At 39.9% G+C, this 14,822-nt stretch overlaps 1 protein-coding gene across 2 annotated transcripts in view; it reads right to left on the bottom strand.

Moving 5' to 3' along the window:
- Positions 1 to 11,150, bottom strand: part of TCERG1L (transcription elongation regulator 1 like) — a 184,201-nt gene extending 173,051 nt beyond the window's left edge. For both annotated transcript variants that reach the window (XM_026670660.2, XM_087964295.1), the window contains exons 1-3: positions 10,628 to 11,150; positions 7,589 to 7,735; positions 3,454 to 3,634 (exon numbers count right to left, since the gene is read on the bottom strand). In XM_026670660.2, the coding sequence (XP_026526445.1) occupies positions 3,454 to 3,634; positions 7,589 to 7,735; positions 10,628 to 10,945 (646 nt within the window). In that variant the 5' untranslated portion in view covers positions 10,946 to 11,150. The remainder of the gene's footprint in view (positions 1 to 3,453; positions 3,635 to 7,588; positions 7,736 to 10,627) is intronic.
- Positions 11,151 to 14,822: the final 3,672 nt, after the last annotated feature.

The following is a 14,822-nucleotide window of genomic DNA, read 5'->3' as shown; positions in this document are numbered from 1 at the left end:
AACACAGACCAAGACTCTCAACCAATCAGGATGAAGAAAAAACCATTCTGGCACAGCAATAGGCTGCCCCAAATTCAAATCTGAAACCACTGTAAAAGCCTGACTCACAGATGAACACTATACAGAAGCCTGATGATGGCAGATGAGATTCTGCCAAAACGTCGCTACAACTTTAAAAGCACAACTACTATGACGTGGGAAAATACCCGAACAAAGCTATATATGAAACAATAGGACAGCAGAGTCAGGTAGAGTATTCCAGACATTGACCACTCTGTTGCTGAAGTCGTATTTCCTACAATCAAGTTTGGTGCGATTAACCTTGAGTTTGTATCTATTGTTTGCTCTTGTGTTGTTATGGTTGAAACTGAAGTATTCATTGACAGGTAGGACATTGCAATGTATGATTTTATATACTATACTTAGATTGGACTGAAGGCAGCGTAGTTCTAGGTATTCTAGGTCTAGAATTTTGAGTCTGGTGGAATAAGGTATTCTGCAACGAGTAGAGGAGTAGAGAACTCTTCTTGTGAAATATTTCTAGACTTTCTCAACTGTGTTAATATGAGATACGTAATGTGGGTTCCAGACTGATGAGCTGTATTCGAGTATTGGTCTAGCAAATGCTTTGTATGGTCTGGTTATTAGTGTAATATTACCAGAGAAAAAGCTACGTAAGATTAGGTTAACAACTCTTAATGCCTTTTTGGCTATGTAGTTACAGTGGGCTCTAGCACTTAGGTCATTAGAGATGAGTACTCCAAGATCCTTGACAGAGTTTGGATCATCAACAAGGTCTTGACTATTCAGCCTGTATTTTATTTTCTGATTTTTTTTTGCCAATATGTAGGACAGAGCATTTATTTGTTGAGATTTGAAGTTGCCATTTGTTTGACCATTCTGATACACGGTCAAGGTCTTTTTGAAGGGTAGCAGTATTGTCTGTGGTGTTGAATAGCTTTACATCACAGCGAAGAGAGCACAGTTGCTCTTGATATGATCACAGAGGTCATTTATGTAGAGTATGAAAAGAATTGGTCCTAGAACACTGCCTTGGGGGACACCACTGTTGACAGGTACAGGATTTGATAGGACGCTCCCAATTTTGACCATTTGTTGTCTGTTTGACAAGAATGCTTCTATCCAGTTATGAAGGTGTCCAGAGATACCATAAGATTTTAGCTTTAGGAGTAGTTTGTCATTTACCACTGAATCAAAGGCTTTACAGAAGTCTATGTAGATTGCATCTATTGCTTTGCCCTGATCGAGTTGTGTAGTCCATATGTTTTTGCAGTGTAAGAGTTGCAGATTACATGATAGTTTTTTTCCTAAAACCAAATTGTTTATTAGAGAGTAGGTTGTTTGTTTCTAAGTGGAGGATGATGGATTGGTTAATAATTGATTCCATGACTTTACAGGTGGCACAGCATAAAGAGATTGGTCTGTAATTTTCAACTAGGCTGGGGTCTTCCTTTTTGAAGATGGGGATAACCGTGGCTTGTGACCATAGTTTTGGCAAGGAGCTGGTCCTGAAAGATTTTTCAAAGATTATGCTTAGAGGTAGCTTTTTTAAGAAGTAGGCAAATATTCCCTCCGGTCCAATAAATAGAGATAGTTTTAGATGGTTTTAGATGCCGTTGTTTGCAGTCAGTCTGGGCAACCTTCTTATAACAACTAATTAGGTCATCCAGAGTTTATTCATCTTCTTTGCAGAGATGGCATTGGCTGTCTATTGCTGTCTTTTCAATTCTGGCTTTGTATGCCTTTGGTCTTATGCAGCCCGAATGGTCTCTTTTGTCTCTTCAACTTTCCTGCTCTTGGCCACTACCAGCAGGGGTGGGATTTTACTGGTTCAGACCAGTTTGGGTAAACCAGATGTCTAAATTACAGCTGGTTTGCCAAACCGGTATTTCAACCAACTGACCGGCTGGCCCCACCCCTCCCACCCCACCCCTCCCAGGAGTTTCCACATGGCTCATTTTCTATGGAGATAAGTGCAGGGTCCACGCAGAGGCTCTGGGAGGAGCAAAACCGGGCCTTCTGGAAGTCCAGAAATGGGACTGTTTCCAGTTTCCAGGGGGCCTCCAGAGCCCAGGGGAAGCTGTTTTCACCCTCCCAGAGGCCAGGGGAGGCCTCTGGATTCTTGGAAGGGCAAAAAATGGCTTTCTGAAAAAAAACAGACTGGCAAGAGACGTTCCCTCATATTACCTATGTAATACCACTATCAAGAGTTACCATCTACAAGAAGATGTAAACAGACACAATATTTGTGATATATTTTAAGCTTTGAAGAATGTAGCCTTCCTGAAGCTCTGCATCTCATTCATCTGCTCCCCGTTAATTTCACCCATTCAAAACAAGAGCAACAATAACAACAACAACCCTTGAATCTCCTACATTAAAAAGAGGTAACAAGCTGTGCGTTCCTGAAAAAACATGTAAGGAAGCACTTTTCTCTGACTAAATAAACACGAGGCAACAGCATGATATGGCTATAAAAGGACAAACGATTAACTTGTAGTTTCCAAACCATACAAAGTAATTTTAGCTCTACTTTATTTGTCAATAGTGATATCAAGAAATAGGCAGAAATATGAGACTTCTAATTTGACAGCAGATTTTCCTAAAGTATTTCAACAAGTGCCATTTTGTTTCTTGCTACCACCTGGAGATGTACAAGCATTTGTATCATCCATGGTTGTACACGATATTGCCTAGTAATGGTTGTTATTGCTAACAGACCATGGGAAGGAAATTTATCATTTTTACATTCAAATTGGAGATAATCAAATTAGCCAAGGTGGCTTTCCACTTTCTTTCCATATGACTCTTTGAAGCTTTCAAGGAAAAGGTCAGGAAAACAATTATCAGTAAAAGTAATTTGAAGTTGAAACCAATTACGAAAATAGTTCCTAAATTTCCTTTCAATGGATATGTTGAAACAGAAGCTGGATGGCAAACTGTGAGACTTGCTTTGAACTGGATTCCCCAAATAAAGTCAGAGTTGAATTCAATGGCCTTTCATCTCTATGGTGCTAAGATTTTAGAAGCAGCTTACACAACTTCGATCCGTGTTTCTCCATTTTGTCAGGTTGAAGAGGTGTGGACTTCAACTCCCAGGATTTGCTGGCTGGGGAATTCTGGGAGTTGAAGTCCACACCTTTTCAAGCTGCCAAGGTTGAGAAACACTGACTTAGATGATGCTATCTCATATTGCACTTCAAGAACAATGTGTAATATGGCATGCCATTTAAATTTTCCCTTGGTGAAAAATACTTTCTAAATGGAAAAAATATTCTGATGTTTTAATATCCCATCACAGTTTTACACATTCCGGAGTTGATACACATTTGAGATGATTGTCACTGAAATGCTTGCCTCCAGACAAGTTCTCATACTATCACCATCATGAAGGAATGTATATAATTCAAATGTTATTTATTTACAACTAACCTGCAATTGGTTGAGGTGTTAATACCACTGTAGGAAAAGGCCTGGGAGCAGTGGCTGGCCTAGATACTGCCACAGCTACTTGGTTTGCTGTAGCAAGAGGCTTTTCATGTCCTTGGTAGATTCTTAGTTCCTTGGGATGAATCCATGTTGAATCAAGAGCAAATGTGTTGTTCAAATAAATCTGCACAGAATATATAAAAAAAGGAAATATATCTCTATACTTTAAAAGCACAACTATAATGACATGGGAAAATACCCAAACAAAGCTGAATACCATACATATAAATACCTGCAAAAACTTAAGAATACACACACACACACACGTAAAATATTCATCCTTGGAAGGTGAAGACTGAGCTCAAACATTATTTCCAGTTAATGTAGACATGTTTGTAATCTGTCCTATACTACTATAAGAGACATATCAGAGATGTATTAGGGGAAGATAGTTTCTAGAGGATTTTAGAAGACTTTCAGTCTTCCCAATCTTTGGAAATATTTTCAAATAAGAAGCAAATAAATTTCCATCTGGAAACAAACAAGCTTAATGAAAGGGGTGACATAAAAAAAATTAGTAAATAAATAAAATGGTATTTCTTCTTTTCTGGCCAGAGATGTCTGCAGAATTGAAGGCTTTTATCAACATGACAAAAGCAGTGTCAGCGATATGTGTGTGTGATGACAGGCAGAAAACAGCACAGGGTTTTGTTTTGTTTTGTTGTTGCAACAATGCAATACTGCTTTTGTCACTTGCTGGCAGACCCCTATTTCTGGCTTCTACATTTAGGGATCTTCATTGTTTTCAGTATTAGAACATGTCTTCATGATCCATAAAAATAAGATTATCCTACAAAGGTGAGCTAACTAAAAGACCAATTAAATTTAGCAAGGCCTGTTTTTAATTTGGTTAATGTAAGCAAGGATTAAAAGTATTTGGCTACAGGATGCTCTATTAAAAACAATGGAAGCTTTTTCTTGATGTTGTTAAGGTACATGTACTGATTCAGATCAATATATTGATGTTAGATAATAAATGAATCTTAATTTCAGGCTTTGAGCCAAATGCCAGTCTGTCTCTCAAAAGAAAGCCTGCAATGCCACAGAACAAACTCTTTTTGAAGCCATATATATAATCAGAACCTGATGTTCAAAGAAAGCAAAGCCACTAAGCACGTACAAATTCTCAAACCTATTTAAGACTGTGATTTGGATTTCAGCCTTTCTGCATGGACTAACATGTTAATTCGCAACATATAAAATATTATTAATGAATCAACATAAGATAAAAATATGCCCAAATACATAAGAAATCTTGATGCTGATCAAAGTTTATCAACTATTAGCTACTGGAAAATATTTTATGAAAATATAGTATCAAGAATAGGTTGGCAAAATGATGGATTCCTGTATTGGCTATGAATAAAAATGATCCAAAGGTATCCTAAATTATGTTCTATATACAGACATGCACACATAATTTAATTCTCATATTGCTGGACTGTTATTTCCTATTACAACAGCCTTGTTGCCTTAATCTGATAGGTACAGTATGTTAGAAACTAAGTCATCACATTATATTTTTTTTAGTTGAAGTTCAGATTCAGATGGAGATGAAGTTGTTCTAATTTGATTCTAATGAAACATATCAAATGTTTCAGAAACTGTTTTGGTACACATATACCAGTTCAGTTCTGATTCCCATGAAGAATTTAAATATAATGCTCACTACAATGATAATTGTTTTCAAGAAGAATGGATTAGTGAACACATTCAAAACTGTCATTGCTACACATCCTCACATGTTATGAGTCTTTGAATTGGTATATGGACCATCTTTTATTTTTCAGAAATCAAGCTGGAAACATCTTCTCTTACAGTATTGACTTACTTTCCACCCACGTTGGTGAAAAGCACTGGCACATATTTCCAAATTCTTTCAAGACAACTGCATGATTATACCCATGTAGTCAAACTTGTTTCAAAAACATCTTAATGCTTATTGAGCAAATTTACTAGGCACATTGAAGGACCAGATTCTTTGCACTATTGATCACATATTGGCAGACTCTCTTTGATATCTGTTTAGATGCTATTATTATTATTAATGGTATTATTAGGTTCAGTGCAATAATCTAGGATAGTTCACTGATGTTTCTATTACTTGATCCAAGACTGTTGATTCTAGTTACATACTGATTACATACTTTTATCACTGACAAGTAACATCCTCTCCCATCTGTCACTCCAGAAGTAGAATACCCTATCCAAACCATAGAGGGATGCCACTCTTTTAGAAACAGCACTACAGCGTGCAATCAAAACCAGAGAAAAATCAGAAAAGAATGTTTAACAGTTAATTTATTGAAATACAGTTACTAGGATTCATCTTCAAGTAAAATCACAATTAAGCCCCTTCAGTCTCTCTATTAATCATTCATCATTAGAGGGGATTTGAGAAGTCTTCAGACTGTTCTTACAGATCAAGTTTCTCCTTGCAACTGAAAGCTCTTCAGACACAGCATTGCCTAAGCTGAGCTGAGGGTTTCTTCAGATATCCGGAGACATAGAGAAGTTGCATCATTTTGTAATTATTATTATTGTGTTGCTGCAATGCTACCCAATAGTTGCACTGTCCCATTCCACCACAGATATGCTGTTGATGTTTTTGCTGCTACTACTACACATGTCTTTAGATCAAACATTAAACTTAGCCAAGTCAGCAATATCTTTCAGCTTTTGACAACCGTCAACAAACATGGTGAAGAACAGCAACCTGTGAGTACACAATATGGCATTTTTCCCTCTTGAAAAGGGATGAATATTTGTACAAACTTTGGAGAATCTTTCTGCTTTAAAATAATTGCAGGTCTTTTATCCACTTCCTAGATCTAAGCAGTTAAAAGGTCAAAAAATAAAATGAAACTATTTTAATCTTCTGTTAAACTATTTTAATCTTCTGTTAGATCATCTGTTGGGTTGAAATTGCTTTTAATTTTAAAGTATAGCTGTAGTTTTATTTTTATTCTGTTTAAAGAAAGATTTTCAAATCGCTCTATTGGGCTGAAATAAAAGATTACATACATACATACATACATACATACATACATACATACATACATATTCAAAGTTAGAATGTTTGTTATTCTGTTTTGCTATTAATAGTAGTTGCAAATTTAACAGTTCTCAAGTTTAATATTGAATGTCAGACCTGTTGCTATTTTAATACAGGTACTCCTCAACTTATAGACCACAATTGAGCCCCATATTTCTGTTGCTAAGTGAGACAGTTGTTAAGTGATTTTTGCCCCATTTTACAGGCTTTCTTACCATAGTAGTTAAGTGACTCACTGCAGTTGTTAAGTTAGTAACATGGTTTGTTAACTGAACAAAGATTCCCCATTGATGTTGCTTCACAGGAAAGTTGCAAAGGGTGATCACATGACCCCAGAATACTGCAACCCTCATAAATATTATAGAATATAAAACATAGAATAATAAGAGTAGAGTTGGAAGGGACCTCAGATATTTTATAGTCCAACCCTCTGCTTATGCAGGAGACCCTAAACCAGTGGTGGGATTCAGCCAGTTCGCACCACTTCAGGAGAACTGGTTGTTAACTGTCTGAGCAGTTTGGTGAACTGGTTGTTGAAAAAAATCATTAGGCTCAGAGAACCGGTTATTAAATTATTTGAATCCCACCACTGCCCTAAACATTTAATCTCCAAAGCACCTGAGTGAAGGACAAGAAGCAATGGGTGGAAAGTAATCAAGGAGAGAAGCAACTTAGAACTAAGGAGAAATTTCCTGACAGTTAGAACAATTAAACAGTGGAACAACTTCCTCCAGAAGTTGTAAATGCTCCAACACTGGAAGTTTTTAAGAAGAGATTGGATAACCATTTGTCTGAAGTGGTGTAGGGTTTCCTGCATAAGCAGTGGGTTGGACTAGAAGATCTCCAAAGTCCCTTCCAACTCTGTTATTGTATTCTAATCTATTCTTAATTTTAGATTCAGTATTTAAAGTACTGTATGCACAGAAAGGTTTTTTGTTGCACCATTAAAGCAGATTGCGGTTATTTGTAATTTTCAGGCAGTGCTATTTGCAAAGTCTTCAAAACAGTAGAAGTAGAACTTACCTTGCAATTTGGTAATCTCTTTTCTACCCAACTTTTCCCAGAATGTGGTAGAGCAGTGGTAGTATACACATGAGGAAAAAGAGGAACAAATTCCACAGTTGAGGAAGGTGAAAATCCAATTACTGGAGATTGAGCTCCAAACATCCACTAAAATAAAGTTTTGGAACAGTTAGAATCCTCTATATTAAATCATATTCTATAGCACTTGCAAGGTGTTTTTTTTTTAATATTTTTAGATCTTCATTTATATTACAAGACCACTTAAAAACATACCGTATAAATCCATGTAGATTCTAATGTTTCCATCAGAACATGAAAAGGTGATTAAAATGTGTGGTTTCGAGAACTGAACTATTACTGCTGTTTATTTATATAACAATGGGACAGTGCATAACTCATGATGATGTATGGCAATTGATCAAACTTGCCCATCATATGCAACATGTTGGAGGTAATGTTACATTTGGCAAATGTAGCAAACCAAGAGAAATATCTGAATCTGAGCAAAGCAGCAGAGAGATGTATCCATTTTCATCCATTATTCAGGTGCAGATGAAAATTCCATTCATGGACAGTCAAGCACTTAATGAGAGGTATAAAGAAATGGAGAAATTGTAAGGTGGAGGAAAAGAGATTTAAAACTTTTTTAAAAAAATAAAATGTGGATAATAGAAAATATGAGTTTAAAAAAATCCTTCTGTTTGGAAGGATTTTACACAACCGATTTGAATTTATCTCTTACCATAACTTCATTTTAAGTCACAAGTCCCCTGTGTAATGCACAACACCTTAACTTGGTTGCACAATGGATTGAGGAGAATTACATGCCATGAATATGGCTCTACTGTTACAAATATAACCATGAAAAAATGTAGGACTTCATTGATTTGATGGATCATGATGAGCTACAGGTTATGTCCCTGAACAGATGTAGCAGTGCCTGCTTCATATTATAAACTATTCTTACTGTGAAATTTCTGAAATGAGTTTTTTCAGAAAGCAATGCAATATTTTTAAAAAATGAGCCAATGACAACAGTATAATGTTATCCAAATAAAAAGATTTAAATATTCTAATAAACAGACAAACAAGTTGTTTTTCATACAAAAGAAAAGCTTTTTATGATTGAAACATTCATCACCACTCTTTCTTAACCTTGCATTATCATGAATGACCAAAATGTTCATTTGCTTCAATGCAATGACATTTTTTGTAATTCTTCAATTTTGTTTTAAAAAGGCCTTCACTCACTGCCAAGCTTCGTTTGTACAGTTTATTAAGTGCCAGCGTATGTTTCTAGCTGTTTTACTGAAAAGCTGAAAATAATCCAACAAATTTAGATCTCATAATGTATAAATGAAATAGCATCAAACCTATGTCTCAGGCATTGCAAACAACAATTCCACAATTAGTATAGGTAAAGAAATCAAATGTTCACATTTAATTTTAAAGGCAAATCTCAACCACCTATCACTATTTTAAAATTCACATTACAATCCTGATAAATAATTGAAGTCTTCATTAAAAATGCTAATGAGATATATTGGTTAAATTAATATTTGATCAAGATTAGTTAATGTCTGCTACTGAATGCTACAAACATGACATTACTGGATATATTTGTGGATCACAGCATTTTTATTTATAAAAATGACCAATATTGTCTCAGTCAACTCAGTCAAATCAATGGAAAAAAGGGTTGCCCTAATAAGGAGATTCATAAATAACCACCCACACTCTTCCATTATTAAAATAAATATTTTGCAGATTTCTATACATGAAGGGAAACACAAGTTTCTAGTCACTAAATACCTCTAGTGGCAGCACCCTGATATAACAGCTTCAGGGAGATAGCTATGTGACAACCTATCTTCTTTTAAATCAGCTCCGTTCTGAAAAATTCTTAAGAACTGGAGGGAAAATATGTAAAATGTGTTGCTTTTCCCAAAATTTACTAAATGAACAAAACAGCAGAACCTATATATTGAATAGATAATGTAAGATTTGTTTAACCTTGCGGCAAAGAATTTTAACGAAATATTAGAATAATATTTACCTTGCTTTTATTGAGATGAGTTTAATGCAAGGTTCCAATTTATTTTGGTGGGAAAACAGATATTTCACTATGAATTTTAACAGATCCTAGTGATTATTAGCTCTTTGTGAACAGGAATTCATCTGCAGTAGGCTGGTTCATGTCGCTTAGGGTTTTTTTTTTTTCATTGGGGATTGGCATAGTAAACATTTCCAAATGCTGTTGTTTATTGTAAAATTCATCTTCCTGCTCTTCGGAAAAGTGAGATGGTATTAGCAGGAATTGTGTTTAAAAGAAAAGATCTTAGTAGGAAGTCGGTACAAGTACATTATTATAAATTAGCAGCAAACAACCCTTCAGTATCAAAAGACTGCAATCTTATTATGAAGGCAGTATCTTTGGGGAATATGTTTTCTACACATACGAGGTAAAGAATGTGCGTTGTTTATGTGGTTTAAGAGTGGAGATTACAAGCTCAGCATTAGCAATAAATTCTTATTAATACTTAATGTAGCCTCTCCTGCGCCAGGATTTTTAAGTCTTGTAGAAAGAAGGCACAGCTCTGCCGAAGCAGAGACTCACGTCCGCAAGTCAGAAAAATAAACCAGACAACTTCAGCACCACGGCTCTTCGGACAGCGACTGAAGTTGCATCTGACGTTACATATTCCCTACGCATCATAAGGTTATCTTCAATATTTCTTTTTTTCCTACTGCCGTGGCTTCTCCTTTCTTTCTTTCTTTCTTTCTTTCTTTCTTTCTTTCTTTCTTTCTTTCTTTCTTTCTTTCTTTCTTTCCTTCCTTCCTTCCTTCCTTCCTTTCTTTCTTTTTGTGGTGTTTTGAACGAATTACACGGGGATGTGGGGCAGACCTCTGTAGTCTCTGGAAGTCAAGAAGCGCCTACTACCAAAACCTTCATCCAAGAAACCAGAAAAGCACGGAGCGGCGATGGCTATGGTTAAGTGACCGAAAGAGGAAAAAAAGAGGAAAAGTCGCGTTCCTTACCTGTCCATTCAGAAACGGGAGCTGGTGAACGGTCGAGTGGTGCTCCGATGCCATCAAAGGCACAAAAGGATCGCAGGGAAGTTGCCAGCTCGAAACCCCCTGGATCAACGGGGCCGGCGGCGGGGGAGGTGGGGGAGGAGGAGGAGGCGAAGAGAGCAGCAGCGGAGGAGGAGGTGGGGGGACTACCCCGGCAGCGCCTCCGATCCGAAAAAGCCCAGACGCGCTCGGGACCATCCAAATCCAATGAGGTGCTGGCGGTTCCGCATTCCCGGGCCACAGGAGAGGCTGCTGCCGCTTGGCTCTAAGCACTGGGCGCATTCTACATCTTACAGTACGACCCCACCGCTCGCAGGGGGGCGCCTCCAGCGAAGGCAAGCAGCGGCAAAGGATTGGATCCCAGGCAGCTGTGGCAAGGCGGCGATGCCCATCAGTGCCCTCGCTCGGGAAGAAGGCTTCGAGCGGAGGCGGAGGAGGCGGCGGCGGCGGCTCAGGAGCCGGTGAGGCTCCGACTTCGTTCTGTGGCTCTGCTCGGAGCTCCTCCCCCTTTCGCAGCCCCTCCTGCCTTGACCACACCCCTTCTGCCGCTGCCTCTGCCGCTGCAGGGAGCCCAAAACTAGAGAAGAGTCGCAGCCCTGCTGCAATTGCCTGGCTGGCGAAGAGAACCTTCTCCAACTTCTTGCCTTCTCCAGCCCAGGGCGCAGGCGGAAGGCGACGGAACGAAGGATCTCAAGAAAGCGGGAGGGGATTCCGCGGAGAGAAAAAGAGAGGGAGGGAGGGGGGAAAGGAAGGATGGTGGGGCGGGGGAAGGAACGGATCGGTGCGGGAGAAAGAAAGGAGGGAGAAAGAGGGATGGAGAAACAAGGAAAGGACGGTGTGCGAAGGTGGAAAGCAGGGAGTACGTTTGATGGAAGGGAAAGTACTGAGTAAGCCAACGAGGCAAAGAAAGCGGGAAAAGAAGAGATAAAGTAAAGAAGTGAGAGAAGGGAAGGGAAGGGAAGGGAAGGGAAGGGAAGAGAAGAGAAGAGAAGAGAAGAGAAGAGAAGAGAAGAGAAGAGAAGAGAAGAGAAGACATAAGTCAGTCAGAAGTCTCCTAATCACATGCAGAGTTTACCATCTACATATCAATCTCTTATTCCTGGGAAGGACTTACAAGGCAATGCTAAGATTTCCACCTCCTTTTTTTAAAACAAAAGTCTCAAGAAGGGAGAGTTTTGCAGAAAGGAAGGAAGGAAGGAAGGAAGGAAGGAAGGAAGGAAGGAAGGAAGGAAGGAAGGAAGGAAGGAAGGAAGGAAGAAAGAAAGAAAGAAAGAAAGAAAGAAAGAAAGAAAGAAAGAAAGAAAGAAAGAAAGAAAGAAAGAAAGAAAGAAAGAAAGAAAGAAAGAAAGAAGCAATAGGATAATTTCAGAAAGCAATTGAAGGAGAAAGTGGGTGGGGAACAAAGACCCAACAGAGGATAAAAGTTTGTTCATGTGCCAGTGGAGACCAAAAGATTCTTGTCTGAGTTGACTCTAACAGAGCTGTAAATATATTTCTTGGAACAACTTAAGAAGAAGCAGAAAAGAGAATCCGTGTTCCAAGTAGACTGGCCAAAAAAAAAGTGGGGGGGGGGGAGATTCCCTGCATTTCTTTATAACCATATTGCCCAGTTACAAGTTACTCAATTTAGAGAAGGGGGGGAGAGAGAAAGAATGAGGCTACTGCACTTTTCTGTGGGAAAATAAATGAAGTTTTTCTTGTTCCATGAACCAATGTATACAAATCTTTTGTCACTACTCTGTACCATTGGAAGCATCTATTGATTCTAGTGCTTTCTATTTCCAACAGAAGAGGAATGTGACAAAGGCAATACTTATTTACTTATTAAAATATTCCTGCTACCACCCCTACATGTGATCCCTATGGAAAAACCTGTCCAGCCTTCTTACCTCAGTTTTTAACTTATTTCAACTATTTAATTAATGTGTCTTCCTTACTCATGTAGTTTCCGGCACTATCAGCTGGAAGTTTTTCCTCACAAACATTACTGCATGGGAGCCATTTGGTGCTTCACTTCTGTATAGAATTTCAAAACATTTCATTCCCAGGTCAAAATTCCTTCTACATTCACTCTGAAAGCCCAAGAATACCATTTATTAAACATGTGAACACTTTCAGAGCCATTTACTTCACATCCCCATTTCTCCACCAGACAATGATGGATCATAACCTTATCTTCAGGAAATATAATTAATAATTAAAGATGATAGAAATTGTTGTTCACATTTTTTTTTGTTTTCCTTCATTAAACACTTGTTCAGACTCAACTAAAACAGCAGATATTCTGGCAGAAGGCTGGAGATTACTTTTACATGGCACTACAGCAGGGGTGGGCAAACTTTTTGGCTCGGGGGCCGCATTGACTTTTAAAATTTGACAGACGGGCCGGGTCAGCACAAGATTTTTTGGGAATCGCCCCCCACCCTTCCCCCTTCTCCTCCTTCCCCCCCTCGGAGGCCCCCTGAGTCAGGAGTTGCTACCGCCGGCGCGGCTCCGCGCAGCTCCAGTCACGCGTTGCCTCGGGAAGGAAAGGCAAAAAGGAAGAGCCGCGGCGGTGCTTTGCAATGGGAGCAGCGGCACCGGAGGCTCAGGCTCAGCGGCTCCTGGTTTTGCCTTTTCCTTCCCAAGGCGGACTGACGAGGCGCCGGACTGACAGACACCGCGAGCCGGTGAACTGCCTGTTGCTGCCAGCCGGTCGGTCAAGCAACTCCTGACAGCCCCAGCTTGGACACCTGAGCGGAGCCCGGTGAAACTGCCTGTTGCTGTTGCCTGAGGAGCACCGCCCGCGGTCGCTCCTCCGGGAAGATGCCCAGCCTGCAAACGCCTTTGCAAAGCCCTGAAAATGGAGCTTGCAACTTGCTCCTCTGCCCTGCGGCTCGGGAAGCCAGCGCAAGCACCGAGTGCGAGTTAAAAGGAAGCCGAAAGTTGCTGGGAAGTTGCTCGGGTGCTGGGAGCAGGCTTTTAAAGTGCCGCCCGAGCAGGACCACCGAGCCGGGAAACGGGGCACCAAGGCAGGGCAAAGCTCCAGCAGCAGCGGCCTAGCTTTAGGTGGCTCCAAGCAGCCCGCCCCGCCCGCCGGGTGGAACCCTTCCCACTCCTCGGCGGGCAGACGCTCCAGCCTGCAAGCTTTGCCTTTGCAAAGTTTAAACCTGGAAGCCCCGGGAAAAAAAGGGGGATCAGTGGGGACTCACCTTCGGAGAGGTCGCACTCGAAGGTGATTTCGAACTCCCAGCCGAGGCCTTTGCAAATTTCTTTTCTTTCCTACCCCTAGATCGCTCCGCACTGTTTTGCAGCTTTGGGGGCCACGCGGCACAGGGCAATTACGCCACGCCCAGCGATTTTTTTTCAGGGGCGGGCCGGATTGGACAGACCTATGGCAGCGATTTTTTTTCAGGGGCGGGCCGCATTGGACAGACCAACGGGCCGGATGTGGCCCGCGGGCCATAGTTTGCCCACCCCTGCACTGCAGCAAGACTTGATGAACCTCTTATTCTATGATAACTATATACACCAGTCTCCCTAGGTAGATTAACAATACAGGTAGCCCTTGACTTATGACCACAATTGAGCCCAAAAGTTCCATTGTTAAATTAGACTGTTGTTAAGTGAGTTTTGCCCCATTTTACAATTTTTCTTGCCATGGTTGTTAAGTGAACCACTGCAGTTGTTAAGTTAGTAACACGGTTGTTAAGTGAATCTGGATTCCCACATTGACTTTGCTTGTCAGAAGGTCGCAAAAGGGGATCCCATGATCCCGGGACATTGCAATCGGCATAAATATGAACCAATTGCTAAGCATCCGAATTTTGAACACATGACCACAGGGATGCTACCACAGTTGTAAGTAGGAAGAAAACTGTGTGTCACTTTTCTCAGTCCCATTGTGACTTTGAACAGTCACTAAACAAATTGTTGTAAGTCAGAGACCACCTGTATAGCCCGAAGTTCCCATCTCTTCAATAACCAAGATGTCTTTTACAAAGAGGAAATAGAAGCTGGGGAAAGAAAAATTAGTATGTGGTTTCAGTAGTGGTGGATAATACACAAAAAATAAAAAAGGACAGCAGCTTTGCTCAAAAAGCTTTAGTCTGAAGATGGATGTGATTTGGAGAAAGTCTACGATAGTCAGGAGTTCAGTGTTCACCAAGTAAAAGAAAAT

The sequence above is a fragment of the Notechis scutatus genome, chromosome 4 (genome assembly GCF_049901735.1).
Source record: "Notechis scutatus isolate UNSWTSFEM ecotype Mainland chromosome 4, rNotScu1.2, whole genome shotgun sequence".
NCBI lineage: Eukaryota > Metazoa > Chordata > Lepidosauria > Squamata > Elapidae > Notechis > Notechis scutatus.
The sequence above is the reverse complement of the archived record's forward strand: the minus strand, read 5'-3'. Positions and strand labels throughout refer to the sequence as shown.